Below are 21,208 nucleotides of genomic sequence, written 5' to 3' on the forward strand. Positions count from 1 at the left end.
AATTAAATCTCAACCCCTTCTCCGTCAACCGGTGAAGGGGCCTGGCTATCTCCGCAAAGTTTGCCACGAAACGCCGGTAGTAGGAGCAAAGTCCCAAAAAGCCCCGCACCTGTTTGACAGTTGTAGGTACGGGCCACTCCTCTACTGCTGTAATTTTTCCGGGGTCGGTCTTCACCCCCTCGCGGCCTATCACGTGTCCGAGATAGGCCACCTCTGTCGCGAACAAAGTGCATTTCTCTGGGCTCAATTTCAGCCCTGCCTGCCTGAGGTGCCCAAACACCTGGTCCAAATTGGCTATCTCCTGGGTGAATGTTTTAGCGTGTACCAGGACGTCATCCAGATACACCAGGCATGACTGCCACGGCATGCCGCCGAGTACACGCTCCATCAGTCTCTCAAAGGTGGCGGGGGCGTTACACAAGCCGAACGGCATCACAGTGAACTGATACAGTCCCTTCCCTGTGGAAAATGCCGTTTTCTCCTTCCCCGTCTTATCCATCTCCACCTGCCAATACCCACTCTTGAGGTCCAGAGTTGAGAACCATTTAGAGCCTGCAACGGCGTCGAGGGTATCGTCAATTCTAGGCAGGGGATAGGAGTCTTTGAGTGTCACGTTGTTCAGCTGGCGATAGTCCACACAGAAACGCGTGGTCCCATCCTTCTTTTTAACCAGCACAACTGGTGACATCCAAGGACTTCCCGAGGGCTCGATGACACCTGCATTGAGCATCTTCTCAACCTGTTCATCAGCCTCCTCTCTTTTGCTCCATGGGAGCCTTCGAGCAGGCTGACGGACAGGCCAGGCCCCATTGGTGTGGATCTGATGTTGCACCAGGCCCGTACGTCCAATATCCTCGGGTGACAAGGAGAAGATCCCGATGTGTCGGTCGACCAGCTTGTATAAGGCCTCCCGCTGGGCCTCCTCCAAATCTACACTACTCCGATTTACCATCTCACGAATGGGACCGGGCCAATTCCTAATCGAGTCTGGAGACTCCTTCTGGGGCCGGTCCGGCTCGACGTTATCGTCCCTCAGCTCTGCGACCTCTTTTACTGGGATGCAATCTGCCACCTTCGTGCCCTTCCTGATAGTGCGTGGTTCCGTGCTAACATTTATCACCCGTACGGGCACTACTGGCCCGTCGGTACTTACCAGGGTGCGGCCCACGACTAAGCCCGGGGTTGACGGCCCTGCCGGTAGTTCCGCTAGGCCGCAGGGGCCCTGCCACGTTGGGGGTGCTCGCCACCGGGCCGGGACCACCGCCTCGGCACCCGGGGGAATGACCACGGAGTCAGGAGCCTCCAGCTCCACCCTCTCATCCGTGCTCACGCCTCCTAACGGCAACTCCTCACCACCCAACTGCATGACCCCCCGGCCCAAGTCGATCTTACAACCACCGGCCGTCAGCACATCCAACCCTATTAGACATGGGTCATACACCTCTGCCACCCAAACCTCTATCTTGGTTTTCACAGTGCCCAATTTAAACGACACGAAACCACGTCCTATGATAGGGGCCGTTGCCCCGGTAGCTAGCTGCAAACTATGGTTTTGCAGACGGTGGATCTCATCCCAACCGTCTACACTCGAATCAAGGACCACAGGGCTGATGATCGTGGCGCTTGCTCCTGTGTCCACCACGGCGTCTACCCCTACGCCGGCAATCTTGCACCGAATTGTTAAGCTACCTTTGCCAATTTGGCCACAACTGATGACCTGTCGCAGTTCTGAGGGCTCTTCTCCGTCTGAGTCTGCCGAACACGGCCCTACATGTTCGGCACTTCTTAGTTTCCCAGGGACTGGTGGGGGGGGTGATGGTTGGGCCTGGCTATCCCTATTGACCCGGGGCGGAGTTGGTGGTCTAGGGGGCCGTGGCTCTTCTCTTCGCGGGGGCCTTTCCCTGCGCGGGCGTTGCACCTCCGCTGCAGGTGGTCCCCTGCGCCACAATTATAACACCTCTTCTGGTAAGGTGTTTGCCTCCAGTACGCCGAATTATACCCCCTCCATTCCGAATTGGGGTACCCCCCGATGGCCCATCTCCCGCCCTTCCCGGGCCCGACCGCCTCTCCACAGGTCTCCCGAACCGGCGGTCGAACATGCCCTGCACCATCCTTTCCATTCGCGCTTGGTCGCCCAGGGTTGCCCCGGCTCCCAGCGCACTGTCGTGCACGGGGTCCACCTGTCGGACTGCCACCGCGTGGCGCCCAGCCCCTCCCAATGGCGTTCTGGCTGCCTCCCAGCAGGCAGCAGTATCAGTCGCCTTCTGGAGGTTGTCCGGGCGCCATACGGTGAGCAATGCTCCGACATCGGTGCCCCCTATTGCTCGAAGGAAATGGTCCAGGGCAATCTCCTCCCGGTACTCCGGTGGCATGTTGGTGTGCGCGATCCCCACCAAGCGGCGAATGTCATGTGCCAATTCTCCCAGCGATTCCTGGGGACGTCGTTTGCGCCCGTTGAGCTGAGTTTTAACAAGCTCGCTCTGCTGGTCCATGCCAAATCGGTTTTTTAGGGCCGAATGGAGATCCTCCAGGGTCGCCCCCTCACTGGGTACCGTGGTCAGGACTTCCAAAGCCACGCCACGCAGGGCCGCTGTGAGTTGTGCCACACCCTGCACCTCGTTCCAGCCATTGCCTCTGGCAACACACTGGAACTGGGCCATATATGCCCTCAAGTCCGTCTTGCCATCGTACGGGGGAAGCGGCACCCTCGGTTCTTTCGAGGTCTCCTCCCGTTCCCTAGGGACTCCGGGAGGAGTGGACCTCCCCAGTCCCAATGGTGCCTCACTCCCGCAGGGTCCGAGCCATTTGCCCGGGGGCTCCACCACCCTTGTCTGCGTCTGTCCGTGCCCCGCGTCGTCCCGCTTACTCTCCCAAGCCATTGGACTCACACTCCGCACACCCCCTGGAACAGTCATTCTGGGTACCCCCATTAGGCCAAAAGACCCCGCGGTCTCTACCCTCCCCAAGCTTGGCATGCTCACCCCCGCATCGGGCAAGCCTCCTGCTCCGCCTTGTGACACCGGCCCCACCTGGGCACGATCCGCCTCGAGGGAGTATATCCTCTCCCCCTGTTCCCGAAGGAGGCCACCCTGCTTCTCACACCGGGCCTCCACCCTATCCGCCAGTCTCTTCTCCATTTCCTCCATTTTTCCCTTTATTACCCCATTTATTTCCTCCCCGATCGTTCCTAACGACAGTTCCCCGACTTTTTCTCTTATTTGCTTCACCTCCCCTTGTACCTGTGTCACCATCTTATTTGTCTTGGATATTTCCTCCCTCGTTGTCCTAAACTGCTCTTCTGTCTCGCCCCGGTTTTTTCCTATCTGTTCCCCCAGTTCCTCTGTCTTTTCTCCGGCTTTCCGCTCCATTTCATTAATTACCTCCTCATGTCTCTTTCTACATTCCTCCGTCACCTTTTTTAATCCTTTCTGTGTCTCCGCTTTTACCTCCTTTCGCAGGTTTTCAACTTTGTCTGTCATTTCCCGATGTCTTTTCTCACAGTCCTCCTTCACGGCTCCCAATCCCTCCTTTATTTTCCCTTGTTCTCTTTTTAATTCCTCTATCGCCGTCGTGTTCCTCCCTATTTCCTCCTTTATTTGGTCTTGTCCCTGTTTTACTTCTCCCAATCCTTTTCCTACTTTGTCTATTTTTCCCACCACCGTCTTTATTTCGTTTACCCTCTCTTGTTTACTTTCTTCCATTGCGACTCCCACTCCTTTTACTTTCTCTTTTAACCCGGTCACCTCCGCTCGTATCGTGTCGACTTCCTTTTTCATTTCGTTTTTTAGTTCTTCCAAGCTTCCTTTCAGGCTCATTCCCATGTTCTGCGTCTCACCCCGCAGCTCTTTCATCTCTTCCCTCATTTGCTGTGCATTCGCATCCATCGTCGTTTTCACTTCATTTGTATTTGTATCCATCTTTTCGATCATTTTCGCATTCATCTTTTCGTTCATTGCCGCCAGCATGGTGCATAGCTGGGCCATGTCGAATGCACTCAGCTGAGCCGTTTCGGCAAGGTTTGGGGAAGGGTTTTGGTGGAGAGGAGGGGGGGAGGTGTCATACACCGCGGCCGCTGCCGCACCCATTTCGGGCTCTGGGTTCAGTTGGGCGAGTCCGTGTTCCTGCACAATCAACATTTCCTGCTCGGGGATTCCATCCTGGACCATGGATTCTACACATTCTACATCCATTTCTAATACCCCCGGCTCCCGCTCGCCTTGAGACGCCATCTTGCTTCTCTTAAAGGGTTAATTTGCTCGCTCGTAATTTGGAGGGAATCGGGGGTCGCTTCTCTCACCCCTGGACCGATTCCCGTGAATTTCGCTGGAGACAGGAGAGCCTGTTGTCCCGCTCTCCAATACCAGTGCCGCGAGGAGGGCGATGAATTTGTATCGCACGACCTGACACCAGTGTTGCGGATTCGCGCCCGCCGGCGGGCTGACGGCCACGTAACTCGAATCGCGGCACGTCGCCCACCGGACGGACAATCCAGTCGTGACCCTCTCGGACTAACGCCGGGAACCAGTCACGGGTGGACCTTTCGGTCTCACCGCGATCGAGCCAATCAGCCCCCGCGTGGGATAGGGTTGCTCGCCAAATTCGACCTACCTAAGTACCCACGCGGAGGGTAGACCGGGCGACCGCACCTCGCCGCAGGTCGACTTCGGACACGGGCTACTTAAGCGACCCGTTCCGTACTATCAGAATAACCGAGCGGTGTTATCGCCGACCTCGACGGTTCGATTAATTATCGGGCGTATTCAGCCCACTACCAACCCTTTACGTGAAGCAAGATGGGGATTCAATAGAGGAAAAGACGAAGCGAAGCGGGAAACAGTTCAACACAAAGCACATTTATTCGCAGCACACGGGAGCACACATATACAATTCCACCAAATGCACACAGAAAAGACACAATGTAACTTACACAAAAAGCAAATGTAAAAGCGAAAACACAATGCAGAGCTAATACCGACTACCGAGCACACGGCAACACTTATACAATTCTACTTCACAGACGGCGCCGACAACACATACCCAAAACCAAGGAAAAGAATACCCTCAAGGATGAGGCGGGCCTGAGGCCGAGACCGGGTCGCGCCTACCCGTCTGGTGGTGAGACGCGGAGCGGCGATGGCGCCTCAACTCCGCGGGCCTCGCGGACAGTGTCTGGTAGGGGGTGGGAAAGGGGGCCCCCTTGGTCGCACTATCTCAGCGCGGGGGGAAACAGGAGGGGGTTGCTGATGCTCGGGGTATAGAGGATTTTTATTATCCCGCGACGAGCGTCTCCACCTCAGCCAGGTCGCGCTGTCGGCCTCCCTGGGGTGCAGCTCCCGACGCGAGCACCCCCTCGTCTGGTGTCGCTGCCTTTCCACAGCTCCGTCCCCTCCGTTCCGACTCCAACGCACACGACGACCAGCTCCTTCTTGCCAACTCCACCGCCCGCGAAGTCTTGACTCTCTGTTTCCGACTCTCCTACTCTCCTACTCTCCGCCTCTGGACTCTCTGGACTGACGAACACGGTCCTTTTATCAGCCCCGTAGCTTCGCCCTCTCATCTTTGACCCCCTCCCTTCGACCTTTCACCTCGCTCCCCATTGGCCCGAGAAAAAGTGGGCGTGAAGGCTTTTTGATCCATAAATTTGCATATATCGATCGCCCTGGGGCGGGGCCAATTCGCCCCTCGCTCACCGATTGGACGGCAAAAAGTGGGCGTGTGTCGTTTTTGATCCGTTTTTGAAGCACAAAATCCGTGATTTTGTACACGCTGTTCGGCGCGCGCCCTGCACGAGTCCAACACCGGTACCCACAGCGGGGCAAGAACGGTGGCGATGCGACGGTTGCGAGGTGTGACGGGAAGGTCGTGGCGGTTGTGGTGAAGCGGCGTTGTGGTTGGTGGTTGATGTTGTGGTTGTGGTGGTAATCATGGCGGTTGGTCCAAAATAAAGATAGCAAAAGAAAAACGGCTATCCTGAAGAGTCGCAGCACGCGTAAATGACATGTATTCCCACTAGACAACGGGTTTGGGCCTAACTACACATGTACTTACCGAGATACCTCACCTAAGGGACCTGAATGGTGGTTTGCGAATTTGGTAACCACAACAATATGTATACAAATTAAAACGAAGACCAACCACATCTCTCACCTCTGAATGGAGGGAATAACCAATCAGTTCTCACCAAATCAATTAAACCCAAGTGGCTGGGATTATATAAATAAATCGACTCCTCCCATGCTCTTCTCGCTGAAGAAGCTGCATAAAGCAACGACGAAAAACCTACACAAGGTAAGCGCTATGCTGTATCAAACCCTTCCCAGAGTTCCTCCACAGCTATAAAGACATTCACAAATAGTACACACATGCGAGTCCCAAAACTACACACCCCCTCAGCTGCCAGATCGGTTTCATCGCATGCTTGGGATTCTCGTTGGTACACATTTCTGTTTGTGCTGTCGCTGAGGAGTCAACAATATGTAGACATACATTTATATGTGTTTATATGTATATATATATATATATATATATATATATATATATATATATATATATATATATATATTTTTATATATATATATATATATATATAGATATATATATATATAGATATATATATATATAAATATATATATATATATATATATATATATATAAATATATATATATGTGTGTGTGTGCATAATATGTATGCATCGGTCTCATTGAATTGAGATTATACTATGAAATTAAATAAATTAATATACAGTATGCATATTGTGCTCTGCTGGGAGTTAATTTGTCCATTTTCAATGTGTAAGTTCGTAATTATAATTAGTAGGAACATATTTTTTATTTACGAATAATGTACACCTTTTTGTTGGAAAAAATATCATTGGTGTTTCTTGAGATGACTCTACCTTGTTCAGGGAACTTTTGTTGAACCACATTATTTAAAGTTATGTTAATTATTTGAAAGAGCTGGTTGTTTGGTTGAGCATTTTGAGACTTAAATTTTTTTATTTACACACACACACACACACACACACACACACACACACACACACACACACACACACACACACACACACACACACACACACATACACACACACACACACACACACACACACACACACACACACACACACACACATACACACACACACACACACACACACACACACACACAATCATTTAAAAGTAGGTATTTATCGGGAAAAGGCACAGAAGAGCAGATTTCAAACCTCACATGTATTCTTACACAATCTTACGTACACAAAAGACATATGGCCATCATTCAATCGGGGAGAAAAAGAAGACAAGAAGAACTGAGAAGAAAAGAAAAGTGCAGAATGTGGCGGTCGACTCCTTCCCTCACTCACACAGCCCGACGGGGCTGTGCCAGTCCAAATATACTAGGGGAGGATCGGGAAGATGGGCAGTGGAGTGGCAGTGCGATGTGATGCGGAGCTGCGTCTCTGAGCTGTCCAGACCCAGTAGGAAGTCGTTTCGAGCGTGCAAGATATGTGAACTGCAACCAGCTCAGTTTCTGCTGTGCCAATGGGACCAGATGCTCCCCAGGAACCAAGCCGCTCCCCATGAACCAAGCCGCATTCTGGACTTTCTTCCTACTCTCCTCCACAGCACATCCCTGCACGCGAACGTTTTGTACAGTACACCACTGTACCACGCATGCGAGATGTGCGCACTTTATTACGTATGGGAAAAGCGTTACATTTTGTGCCACGGCTATACACGTGAGAAGGGACAAAGTCCAATGCGGTAAAGGTAATCCGATCGACCCAAAAGATTAATGACCACAGACGGACCAAGGAAAGACTGCCCGGCTGTGGGGTTAAAGAAGGTAAGACCAATGGGGTGAAGGAGGGTTTTTTGAATTGAGGTTTGGTAAAGGGGGGTTATTGGGGATTGAGAAAGGCAGAGGGGGGATTGTTGGAATGGATCAATGGGGTGAAGGAGGGATTGTAAGTGGGAGAGGGTTTGGATCGGACTGATGGGGAATTGAAATATTGAAAGGAGCAGAAGGGGGAGGAAAGACATCTCACCGGAGAAATACAAACTCACCTCAACACATGCCACCCCAAACCCTTAGACAAGGGCAAAGGTCTACCTACACATAGACTATTGAAATAACTAATCCTTGGGTCTCCTACATGTTCTTGTATGCTCTACCCCCCCCCCCCCCCGGGGTACATTTCCAAAACCATCACAAAATGAAGATGACATGGTCATTGAGGAGAAGACAACGTCAAAGGATGAAATTTCATTTCCCGTATTTTTCGGAACATAATACGCACCCAAAATTTCTTATAAAACATATAGAATTTGTTTTTTTTTTACCATGTATAACACGCCCCGAGACTTTTGAAATACTCCGGTCAAAGTAACCCTTTGATGATTTTTAGTGTCTGTAACGTTGCTAATTCTGAGTTCGCCTTAGTGCATTCTGTTTGAAATCGTGGCCGGCAATTAAACGTTATCAAACCCATTGTAATATTTACTCACAGATTGTACGTAAAGATGGCTGTTTCGATTTCATGACTGATTTAATAATGCACCATGAAATCAAATACTGAAATCAAATCCGGTCAGGAACTGACTCTTCGTTTGGTGCTGAATGAGGGTGAGGCCCTGTTTTGATTTTTTTTTCCCATTATATTTCTAAAATCATGTTTTAAAGATGCTAAAAATGAATGAAAACTGGAGACTATTCTTATCTATGCCTGAGAAACGGAACGAATAGAAACAGTGGGGGGGGGGGGGGGAATTAAGAAAGAAATACCATCGAGACGCAACATTTCAAGGAAGTATGCATTTTCATTCACAATGTACAGTACCTATAGAAAGTCGACACTCTATTTCAAATTTTTCACCTTTTGTTGCCTTTGACCCTGGATTACAGCTGTGATTCTGTTGGGATAGGTCTCTACCAACTTTGCACACCTTGATTGGGAAATATTTTCCCATTCTTCTGTACAAACCTGGTCAAGCTCAGTCAAGTTGTGTGGGGAACGTTGATGGACAGCAATCTTCAGGTCACGCCACAGATTTTTGATTGGAATTAGGTTGGGGCTCTGACTGGGCCACTCAAGGACATTTATCTTTTTATTCCTTCGCCACTCCAGTGGAGCTTTGGCTGTGTGCTTCGGGTAGTTGTCATACTGAAAGGTGAACTTCCGTCCCAATTTCAGCTTTCTAAGAGGGCAGCGGGTTTTCCTCTTGGATTTTTCTGTATTTTGCTCCATACATTTTCCCTTCTATATTGACAAGTGCCCCAATCCCTGATGGTGAGAAACATCCCCATCACATGATGCTGCCACCACTATGCTTTACAGTAGGGATGGTGTTCTTTGGGTGATGTGCTGTGTTGGGTTTGCGCCAAACGTAACATTTTGCATTTAAGCCAAAAAGTTCCATCTTTGTTTCGTCAGACCACGAAACTTTTTGCCACATGGCTTCAGAATCTCTGGAGCAGTTTTTTTGAATATCTCAAATGGGATTCAAGGTGGGCTTTTTTGAGTATTGGCTTCCTTCTTGACACCCTACCGTGCAGGCCAGACTTGTAGAGTGATAGGGATATTGCTGAAGCATGCACACAGTGACCAGTCTTAGCCATAAAGGCATGTAGCTCTTTAAAAGTTGTCATTGGCCTCTTGGAGGTCTCTCTGATCAGTCTTCTTGCTTGGTCATCCAGTTTGGAGAGACAGCCTGATCTAGGCAGTGACTTGGTGGTACCATACGCCTTTCACTTCTTAATGATTGTCTTGACTGTGCGCCAAGGGATATTGAAGGTCTTTGAAATATTTTTATGCCCATCCCCTGATCTGTGCCTTTCCACAACTTTATCCTTTTGAAAGCTCCTTGGTGCTCATGGTTGAGTCTTTGCTCAATGCAAAGAAATGCACCTCCCAGCAGAGAAAACCTCCAGGAACTGCTGATTTTATTCTGAAATATCCAGAATCACTACAATTTAACACAAGAGGAGGCCAACTCACTTGTGTGATTTTGAAGATGATTGGTTACACCTGATTTAATTTACAATTGCTATTGTTCGGGGGTGGACACTTCACCAATCAAGATGTTCTAGTTTTGTATTTTTAATTCATTTCCTGAGGTTTGTAGAATTTGTTTTTCACTCGGAAGTTGTGAGTTATGACGTGTAAACAAAGGTGGATAAAGTCTGATTAAATGCAATTTAATTTCAGGCTACAAGGAAACAAAAGGTGAAAATTTTGAAAGGGGGTGTGGACTTTCTGTAGGCACTGTAGGCTATATTGGAAATGATGTTCTGCACTGACTGCAAACAAAAAATCCATTCAGATTTGTTCCCATGTATGATGTGCACCCTCACTTCTGGATAAAAAATTTAGGAAAGGAAATGCATGTTATATTGCGGTAATAGAAATCGATGCGATTTTTCATCTCTGACCTTTTAAGCCATCATTTTTATAATTCTTTGTGATGCCTTTTAAGATGGCACTCATTTTATTCATATTTTCGCACTGAACATGAATCTGTGAGAATTGTGCCAAAATGCCATCATTTAGTCATGTTATTTATTGACAATAAACATTATTAACCTCCGCCATCGAAGATGGATGGAGGTTACTGTTTTCACCCCTTTCTGTTTGTTTGTTTATTTGTGAACAGTATTACGGAAAAACTCCTTGACGGATTTTGACGAAACTTGGTGGGGGGGGGGGGTGTTAGGTCTGGTCCAAGGATCATGCCATTAGATTTTGGACTTGGTCCAAAATCCAATATGGCCGCTATGGTGGCCAATTTTAAAAAATATTTGAAATTTTTTTTTTTTGCATTTCTACATGTTTTAAGTGATTTCCAACCCCCCCCAAAATAAATTGTTCGAGAAAAAAAAATTTGCAACTTTTTTTTTCAACAAAATTTCGATTTCTTTTTTTGCATTTCTACATGTTTTAAGTGATTTCCAACCCCCCCCCCCGAAAAAAAATTGTTAGAAAAAAAAATTTGCAAATTTTTTTCAACGAAATTTCGATGTTTTTTTTGCATTTCTACATGTTATAAGTGATTTCCAACAAAAAAAACATGCCAAAACTAGAGGGGGAGCACTCGGTAGAGTGCAAAACCTCTGCCGCCAATACTGCTGGGTCACTTAAGTGAACCTGATACCCTATGGATTGTAGGTCAAAACGGATCAGACTCTACTGAACCACGATTGAATAAGCTAAACTAGATCGACGCGCATGTAGAAATGGCAAAAAAATCAAATCGAGAATTTTTTTGAAAAAAAAGGTGCAAAATTTCTCTTTTTTTCTCTAACAAATTTTTTTTTTGGGGGGGGGGGTTGGAAATCACTTAAAACATGTAGAAATGCAAAAAAAAAAAATCAAATATTTTTCAAATAAAATCGAATTTTTTTGAAAAAAAGTTGCAATTTTTTTTTTTTTTCCTCGAACAAATTTTTTTTTGGTTGGAAATCACTTAAAACATGTAGAAATGCAAAAACAAAAATTCAAATATTTTTTCAAAATGGCCGCCATGGTGGCTATATTGGACTTTGTACCAAGTCCAAAATCTCATGGCATGATCCTTGGACCATACTTAATCCCCCCACCAAGTTTTGTCGAAATCCGTCCAGGAGTTTTTCTGTAATACTGTTCACAAACAAACAAACAAACAAACAAGACAGGGGTGAAAACAGTAACCTCCATCCATCTTCGATGGCGGAGGTTAATTATAATTCCGGCTGATTTTGGAACTTCAGGTGGATATACCCACGTAAAATCAATTTCTGTCTCAAGGAATCTAGTTATGATGAATGGATTGAGTATGTAAAAGTTAAAAGTAAAAGGGAAAGTTGCAAACTATAACTCTGTGAGCACTGTTGATGTCAAATTGAATGAATAGGATATCAGGTTTACTTGAGTGACCGAGCAGTATTGGCGGCGGAGGTTTTGCACTCTACCGAGTGCTCCCCCTCGAGTTACCTCCGCCACCGACTGTGGATGGAGGTTACTGTTTTCACCCCTGTTTGTTTGTTTGTTTGTGAACAGTATTACGGAAAAACTCCTGGATGGATTTCGACGAAACTTGGTGGGGGGATTAGGTATGGTCCAAGGATCATGCCATTAGATTTTGGACTTGGTCCAAAAAAAACAACAAAATTTTGCAACTGTTTTTCAAAACAATTTTGATTTTATTTGAAAAATATTTGATTTTTTTTTTTTGCATTTCTACATGTTTTAAGTGATTTCCAACCCACCACCCCCCAAAAAAATTTTTTTATAGAGAAAAAAAACAAATTTTGCAACTTTTTTTTCAAAAAAAATTTGATTTTTTTTTGGGCATTTCTACATGTGCGTCAATCTAGTTTAGTTTATTCAATCGTGGTTCAGTAGAGTCTGATCCGTTTTGACCTACAATGAATAGGATAACAGATTCACTTCAGTGACCCAGCAGTATTGGCGGCGGAGGTTTTGCACTCTACCGAGTGCTCCCCCTCTAGTTGTCCATGTGTTTGTCTGTGAGCTGGATATCTCAAAAAAATTAAGGATAGATTTGGACAAAACTTGGTGGACAGGTTGAGTGTGTGACAAGGACGAAGTGATTCGATTTTGGTTAAGATCCGGATCCGGATCCTGGAAATGGCACGATATTTAGAATAGTTGTGGACGGATTATGACGAAACTTGGTGTATGATTTTGATAAATGACAAGAACAAGCTGATTAGAATTTGGTTCAAGTCTGGAAGAAGATCCAGCCTATCAGTGGGCTACAAAATGTAAACTGTTCAGCCTGGTTGAGGGATGGGCTCGACCAAGTGCCTCTCTAGTTACCCTGTGCCCGCAAAGCGAAAGGCGGGGTTAAGCGATCGGTCACGTCCGTGTGCCCATACGTACTTACGTGTCTGCATTCTAAAAATTAATGTTCTCAGCAACCGTTAGTCTGATTGACACGAAATTTTCCAGAGATGTGCCTCCTGTATGTGTTTTTAAGTCATAATTATGACATCATAGGTCACGTGATACAGGCGCCATTTTAGTAAAACTGCAAACGTTGCTCGAAACTCCAAAACCACTCCATGAATTTTTTTTACACATGGTTCGTTGTCATGTACTCCCTATGGAGAATAAGATGTGTTGATGATGATGTCATCGCCTTCTTCATGATGACGTCATCATTCGACAAGCACAGCGCTTGATTCGATAATTAATGAAAATTATTTTTCTCTGCAACTGTTGGTCCAATTGACATGAAAATTTGACCAGAGGTGCGTCTCCTCCTTTCGGAATTTATAATGATGATAATTTTGACGTGCAGGCACCATCTTGGAAACGCCGAAAAACTTTGCCCCTCTATATCTCTGAAACTGCTCCATGGAAAAAAATGAAACATGGCTCATTGTAATGTAATGTACTCCCCATGGGGAATAAGATACGTTTATGATGATGTCACCTGTGATCTTCATTATGACGTCATAATTTGACAAGTGCAATGCTTGATCCGGTCAGCATGAAAAAAATTTTCTCAGCAATTGTTGTTCCGATTGACATTAAATTTTGATCATAGGTGCGACTCCTCCTGTAGGAATTTATAATGATAATTATAACATCATAGGTCATGTGGTGCAGGCACCATCTTGGAAAAAACAAAAAAATTTGCACCTCCATCTCCATCGTCACTCCAAGGAAAAAATTGAAACATGGCTCATTGTCAAGTACTCCCAATGGGGAATACTATATGTTAATGATGATGTCATTGGTGCCTTCATTATGAAATCATAATTTGACAAGTGCAGCGCTTGATCCGGTCGCCGTAAGAAAAAAAAATGTCTCTGCAATTATTGAAACTTCGAATTGATCAATGCAAAACTTTAACTAATTGATCAACTACCCATGACAAATATAGTTTGATACAAGTCTGGAGACGGCGATGGTTCACGAGCAATGTACACGGTTCGCCTTTTTTATTTTTTCACTTTCGAGGGGACGCCATGGGAAAACTGGCAGGAATCGGGAAAAACGTAAATGACGAAAGTTGTAGTAATCGAAGAGCACGACTTGCGTACCAACTTTCATTCGAAACAGTTGAAAACCCTGGGAGCTCGATGCCCAATTTATTGATTTTTTTGACATTTTCTAAGTTCGTGACCTTGATGCTAAAATGAAAAATCGAGCTCCGTGGGGCTATGCAGGTGCCATTGGGTAACCAAATACCGAAACCCTGCCAGATTCGACAAACCCCCTCGGAGAAGATGTAACTTGAAACCGGCTACCCCCTAAAAACACACGTTTTTTGTCGTGGCTCCGCCCATAATGGGCGCAGCAAGCCCATTCTCCGGAACACACAACTAGATCATGATACAAACCTCGCACCCTAATTTTATCAAGATCGGATCAAAACCCACGGAGCTGTGCTCGGGACAGACAGACAGACAGACAGACAGACATACACCCATAACGAATATAGTGGTCACTTACTGACTCGTGAACCAAAAAGTGACATCATCAGTCACTGGGCTGGCACCATATTGGATCAAAGAAAATAAAAAAAACCTTAAAAAAAAACAGAAGAGTTGGCTTTGCACCAAGTCCTTCTCAAGACTGTGCAGGGTAAATATTCCATGGATACCATCGAGTTATATGAGGCGTCCCTGCCGCTTTTGGCAGTTTTTCTAAGATTCTCCCCCATGCCCACTTTACGGAATTCATTTTACGCGCCTATTCTTCCTGAAAATGAATCTGTGGGACGTGTGCCAAAATTCCACAGTTTACTCAAATTATGTCCGATTATCACTTCTGACATTAAAAAAAATATGATATGTGAATATTTCATTTACGAACTCTGAGGTGTGGCTATTCTTACTCGTATTTTTCTTAATCGACGTTGATTTGGATATATTTCCTTTTCGTTTAAACAGTCAATAGTGACTGACGACACCGAATTGCAAAAACATTGGAACTTGTATTTGTTTTAAAAAATAATTTTCATGACACTTTGTAACTCCCGTGCAAACTGATAACACTCCATATTAAGGCATGTTACGCCACTCCCTTCTTGCAGGGTAGAGCAGGCAACGCAGTCGCAAACACAAAGCTGCCCTTGTTGTCACACTATTTTCTGTTTGTCTGTATGACGTCTGTCCGATCCCTTATATCTTGCATATCTTGAACGGATCAATGTAGGGCCAACAAACTAGGCAGACATAAACGGGGCCTCATGGGTAGTATCATGGGGAGGGGTGATTATGGAGAGAGCATGATTGTTAGGGGGAGGAGGTAGGGGTGATCTTTGTAATGATTTGAGTGGTGGCAACCAAACTTGGCACACAAAATGGAGGGCAAGGCCAGTAAAATAGGGGGTAGCAATTTTAGGGATTGGAGTGTGGAGGAGGGGGGGGGAAGGGGGTTTCATATATCAGGGTCGAGCTTTTGATGTCAGCTCTATGTAAGCAAAGAAAGTGCTACAAACATGGCTTGCATAATAGGGGTCCTATGGGGGGATTTATTGTGAAAAAATGTACTTATTTGCTTTTATAGATTTTTCTATTTTGGGGGGATTTGGAATACGGGCATGGGAGACTGCAACGGCTTAAGTGATTGCCACCAAACTTAGTAGGGACAGTGTAAACCTCATACGAGGGGTGGGGGGGAACTTTTCAAGGTTAGTGTTAGCCACATGGGCAGTATAATTGGGTTTGGGAAGAGGGAGAGTTAGTTGTGTTTGTTGTCTTAAGAATAGTGGGGGTGCAGCAAGTGGGCCCTTCTCACCCCCTCCCAAGCACTTGGCACTTGTTTTTGGTGCAATCGACTGATTTACAGTTTTAAAATTTCTTGGAAGATACAATATTATTTTTGGAAATTTGGAAGAGGTGGAATTAATTCGTTTTTCAAGATTAAAAAAAAATAAAAATTATAGCTCGTCTTTCTAGATATTTACAAAGAAAGCAAACAGTCGACATTCCGGTTAATTTGTGTGAAGCTCTTGGTTAACAGAACTTGGCAGTTTTACAAGTTTTTACGGTTTTTAGTTTCCTGATTATTTGCACAGGAAAGCATTAATGGGCAATCAGATTGACTTGTGGAATATTTCTGGCAAATGCAGTGTTTCCCATGTCCATCTTTAGGAATTTGTACGTTTCACATGAGGTTTAAGGTCTTTGTGAGCCATTTTTACATTACATTTTGCAGGAATTTAGACCACAAACCACTCTTTTCTCCTGCACTAGCAGGGTTACCTGGCATTGCTTGGTGGTGATCCAACCCTGTGGGCATTTTGAGAAAAAAATCTAATTGCTTTTTTGTTTCTACTTTATTTGTTGGGGCCAAAAACACTTCTTTACACCCACTAAGGAATGGTGCGGGGATCGTTTAATATTACCTTCCACATAGCTACAAATGCTTTGGCACTATAGAGCGATTTAAATAAATAAATAAATAAATGTATAAACGAACTTTTCATTCACCTTTACCTATTCGTTCACCTATTTTGACAAAGCACCTTTACTGATTTACTGAGGGCCTTTTGATAAACTTGGATGACAGGTTACTGTGTCACATGGCTTTTACATTTCATTTCACAGAAGTTTGGGTTGAAAGCACTCGTCCTCAATGTTTAGCTCGCCTGTTCGAAGAACAGAGAGCTATAGCGATACCCCCTGCGTGAGCGTCAGCATCAGCATCAGCGTGAAAATGTTAAAGTTTTTGATGCAAGTTTTTTCCTTTCTAATATTTTTATCTTCCACACTATTTTTTACTGATTACGATATACAAATACATATATTGCTTTAAAATTATTTGGATCAGACTTCACTGCAATGCTTTATAAAAAATATTATTAGACTAGTCTTTTAAAAACGATAAATGTATAAACAGGCGAGCATTGGGTGTCTTTGACACCAACTCTCTGGTTAAGCTTCCTTATTGCTAAAAACTCCCTGAAATTCCATTCCCAGGCTGAACTTGTTATAGGAAGTGAGCGTGGAGGGGTACAGAAATATTGGTAGGAATTGTTTGGTAGCTTAAGATTTCCAAGTGTGATCGAGCTGTGATGTCTGTGTTGGAGATGTCCAATTGTTTTGCCGTGTTGTCGTCGGAATGTGTTGCGAGAAAAATAAATAAATAAAATGAGGGTAGAGTGTAGTGTTGTGTCCTTACGTTGTTGGGAATGTGGAGATGACACGGGCTTGATGGGCCGAGTGGCTTCCTCCTATGTCTGAATGTCCTTGTGTATCAATGAGTTGTCTTTTGAAATCAAACGTAACCACAAAGCATTGTATTTTGCATTTCATTGGTACGCTGTTGGTTAGAATTCTGTTAAGTGATGCTTACAAATGTCACTTATTTTGTCTTGTTTGTGTGTTTCAGGTGCTGGGCTGTAGATGGGCCAAGCTATGCCTCTGCATAAGAAGCTCGAGCCTTCAGCAATGCTTCTGCCAAGCAGCCTGCCCCACCGCTACATTGAGGCTGGAGTTGCTGAAAGTGTATTGCTTCTTAATGGACAAGCTTGCACATACCCACAAGGTTTCCTTTCTGCTGGTGAACAGCTTGCTGCAGGCCTTGGTTGTAGTTATCTTGGTCTACCTTTTGGTGTTGGTGTCTCTGGAACTTCTTGTCTTGATAGCCTGGGCCTCTGCTACCCACCCAGTGTACTGGGCCATTCAACTCCTTTGGCAACGAGCCCACTTTCTCCAGGTTGCCTCCTTGCCGGAGGAGGCTTTCTGCATGATGGTCTTTTTTGTGGCTACCCCGAGGAGGCCTTGCACTGGGCATGCCTATCAAAACGACAGGGTGCGAATTTAGAAAGCATCGCATTGTCTGCAGAGGATGACGATTCTGCAGCAGCAAAAGAGCACAATAATAGGAGACATTCAGCTCATCCTCCATCAGCTGTTTCACCCCTTTCACCAAAAAATGGTGGTTCTTTCGAGGATAGCAAAGAAAGCAATGTGTCTAGTTATATCAAATGTTGGGGCGAGGGTCTCAGGTCTTCATGCCCCTGGGTGTCAAAAGCAGAATGGCCACAGGATAATAAGCAAGCACCGAGTGAGTCAGTTTACAGCAGTTGTTTGAACCGCAGTTTTCCTGAGGCTGCTTTAGAGGTGGCGATGCGACAGGTTTCAAAAGAAGGTGTGGACAAAGGTGTTTTTCAGCAAGCATCGAAAGATAGTATTAGCGAGAAAGTCGTGGACCCTGTCAAGAAAGAGTGCCCAAAGGGCCGAACTGCCTTATCACGGTATACAAAGCTTGGTCGAAGCTATCCTGGAAGTGCTCTGTCAAAGGCTTTGCGGGAGGCCCGTAGCGAGATGGTCAACAAGCCATTACATTGGTCTAAAGATAATGCATTGCCAACGAGTAAGGAGCATGGGAAAGAAATGTTCTCAAAGAAAGTTGACGGGGTAATAACACAGAGTTTGCAACATCAAGACAATCAAATATTGGGCAACTCAAAACTGGCCGAGGACAAAGAAGAAGACGATGGTGATCGACATAAGATGTGCACGAAAATCGTGTGCGATGATGTACGAGAAAGTGCTACTTCACCTGCTGATTTCCCATTTGCCCCAAGTGAAGACATTCCAAGACAAAATCATCCTGAAGTACAGGCAGATGCGCCGAGGGAATCTCATCGATCAAAGAGGCTTTGCCCATCTCTTGGCACAGAAGCTAAGATGAGCCTGAGTCAAAGTTGTCTTGATGGCTCTCTGTCAGAGGCTTTGCAGAAGGCAGGAGAACCCCGTGGAGGTGGCAGTGGTAGCGTCGGTCGCAAACGCACCGCGGGAACAAGTAAGGCCTCAAGCCGAACTCGAGGAAGTGGCAGGATCTCAACCGGCTTAAGCCGCAGTTATCCTGGCAGCACCTTGTCGAAGGCGCTAAGGAGGGCTTGCTCAGCGGCCTCGGATCATGGTGGTAGCACAAGCTGTTTGCTTGCGTCAACAAATAGTGATGGGGGAACTGGAGCTTCAGAGAGCGACGAAGAGCTCACAAACCTGGATTGGCTTTATGAAGGCACCAATCCCCTGCATTCCTTGAGCCTTGGACACGAGCAAGGAGAATTACTACGAAGCCTGAGCCCAGCTCGTGACGCTGCATCAACCGACTCCTCATCTCAAATCATGGCGTCCCCAAACACGGCCAGAGGTTCTGCCACCGTTACAGGCAAGCCACCTTACTCTTTCAGCTGCCTCATTTTTCTAGCCATTGAGTTTTCTCCTGGCAAACGGCTTCCCGTGCGGGACATCTACAGTTGGATCCTAGAAAACTTCCCTTATTTTGCAAGTGCTCCTACTGGTTGGAAGAACTCTGTCCGACACAATCTGTCTCTCAACAAGTGCTTCCGACGTGTCGAGAAGGACCGTAGCCAAGTAAGTGGTTATGAAGACTTGATTGCTATTCTTGATATATTGAATTATCTTTACCTCTGCCACCGAAGGTGGACGGAGGTTATGTTTTCTTGTCTGTCTGTCTGTGAACAGGATATGATCCAGATATGAGTTTTTTTTTTTAATTGATTCTTCACCATTGAGAGATGGGGCCAAAAACAATATTTGGCATGATATTTAAAAAATTTGTGGATGAGTTGGGTCGGTGATAAGAACAAGTTTATTAAATTTTTTTTTTTTGTTAAACTCTTCAGCCTGGTGGAGGTACGCTCTCTCGAAGTTCCGTTCTGGTTCTTTCCTGTTTCCACCGAATAACTCCGCATCACCAATGCCTCCAATTAATGAAACTGCTTTTGTTATGTACGTTCGATTGTGATGGTGAAACCAAACAAATGGAGTAAATTTGCACGATTTCCGTACCTCCATCATTGAAGAACACTCTTTAGTATGCCACGTATTGAATGAAACTGGCTCGGTAGCTCCAAGGAATATTGAATTGCGTGTTATGTGGCTTTTGATGAATCGACCGGTCTTTTCATGGAAATCCCCATACAAACCGCACCGAGCCACTTTCGCTGGAGCACGATAAGATCTGATTGGCTGGTATCCCGAGAGATAATAGAGGTGTGTGCGCCCATGCTCTGGTAAGCTTGTTTAAAAGTATGGGAACTGTGCTCTGAGGTTAAAGAAATGGCACGGTGTGCTGCAATTTATTCCTGTTGCTTCTGCGGAAAAGAAAGCAAGCACAAAGGCGAGGAAAATAGCATTCGGCTTTGGTTTTCTGTCAAAACAATGCCGCAAATGTTTTTCTGGCCTCGCTTTTTTTCTTTTGAAGTTGCCAGCTGCCGGTGAAAATGACTGAAGCCTGCAGCCCAATTTAACATGAGCTCTTCAAACCACCTCGCTGTGAAACGGTCTGCGTAGTGTCACCTGCTGGCTTTTTGTCATTTACAGCTGCTCAGGACAGTCCATTCCCAATAAACCTTCAACTCACCTGTCTTACAATGTGTGCAGCCAGCCCATGATGTAATGTAATGCATCCATCTATTGGGACCATACTCCGTGTGGAGCGTTGGTGCTGCCTGAACAGTCTTCTTGGCTATTGGGTGCAATCCTGGACGGGTCGCCACTCCGACACAGTACACCAGCAAGCTGGCACTCGTTTTGCCGACCTCGGAAGGATGACAGGCAGAGTCAACCCCACCTGGTATTGATTTAACGGCCGAGGGGGATTTGAACTCAGGATCCTAGGATCCCAAGCCCACCACCCTAACCATGAATCCAACACCAGGCGCGATGCCATGTGACACAGCATTTCTTTCCGTGAATTTGCAGAACAGTACTTGTCGACGTGTTCCGTTGCCTGGCGCACCTGTTTAGATTGGCGGGGAATTGGCACAAAACAAACGACGTGATGCGAGTTGGTGCACAAGCACGTCCATTGCGACCGCTGCCTCGTGAGCCCGGTGATGCAGTCCCTCTGCGTTCCGTAAATTAACGATATTAAACATCAACGTGTTAAGTGTGGATTTAAAACCGATCTCGCTCTGCGATGGCATTAAACAGATTCTCTCGCGTTGAAATTAATTCCGTCAAATGCTCGCCCGCTGTTGTTCATTGAATTGTTTCGAGATTGATTCCATTTATTTATTATTATTTTTAATTTACTTTGTTTTATTATTCCAGCTGAATTTATTGAGACCTGTCAAAGTTGTGAGTGTGCCACTCATTCATAAAGGCAGTTCATTTTCGTACTGGGTTCTTCCTTTTGGCCTGCCTGTGGACTGCAAATGCGAACCGCATCAAACAATATGCTGACCATGCTCAGGGAAAATATTTTTTTGTTTT

General features: G+C 45.8%; 1 protein-coding gene across 1 annotated transcript in view; it reads left to right on the forward strand.

The window, feature by feature from the left end:
- Positions 1–21,208, forward strand: part of LOC147019555 (uncharacterized) — a 438,487-nt gene that overhangs the window by 93,409 nt on the left and 323,870 nt on the right. The window contains exon 2 of the mRNA XM_085894127.1: positions 17,346–19,342. Within this exon, the coding sequence (XP_085750253.1) occupies positions 17,360–19,342 (1,983 nt within the window). The 5' untranslated portion in view covers positions 17,346–17,359. The remainder of the gene's footprint in view (positions 1–17,345; positions 19,343–21,208) is intronic.

Source organism: Eptatretus burgeri, chromosome 9, assembly GCF_056783735.1.
Source record: "Eptatretus burgeri isolate ZD-2024b chromosome 9, Ebu_testis_v1, whole genome shotgun sequence".
Lineage (NCBI taxonomy): Eukaryota > Metazoa > Chordata > Myxini > Myxiniformes > Myxinidae > Eptatretus > Eptatretus burgeri.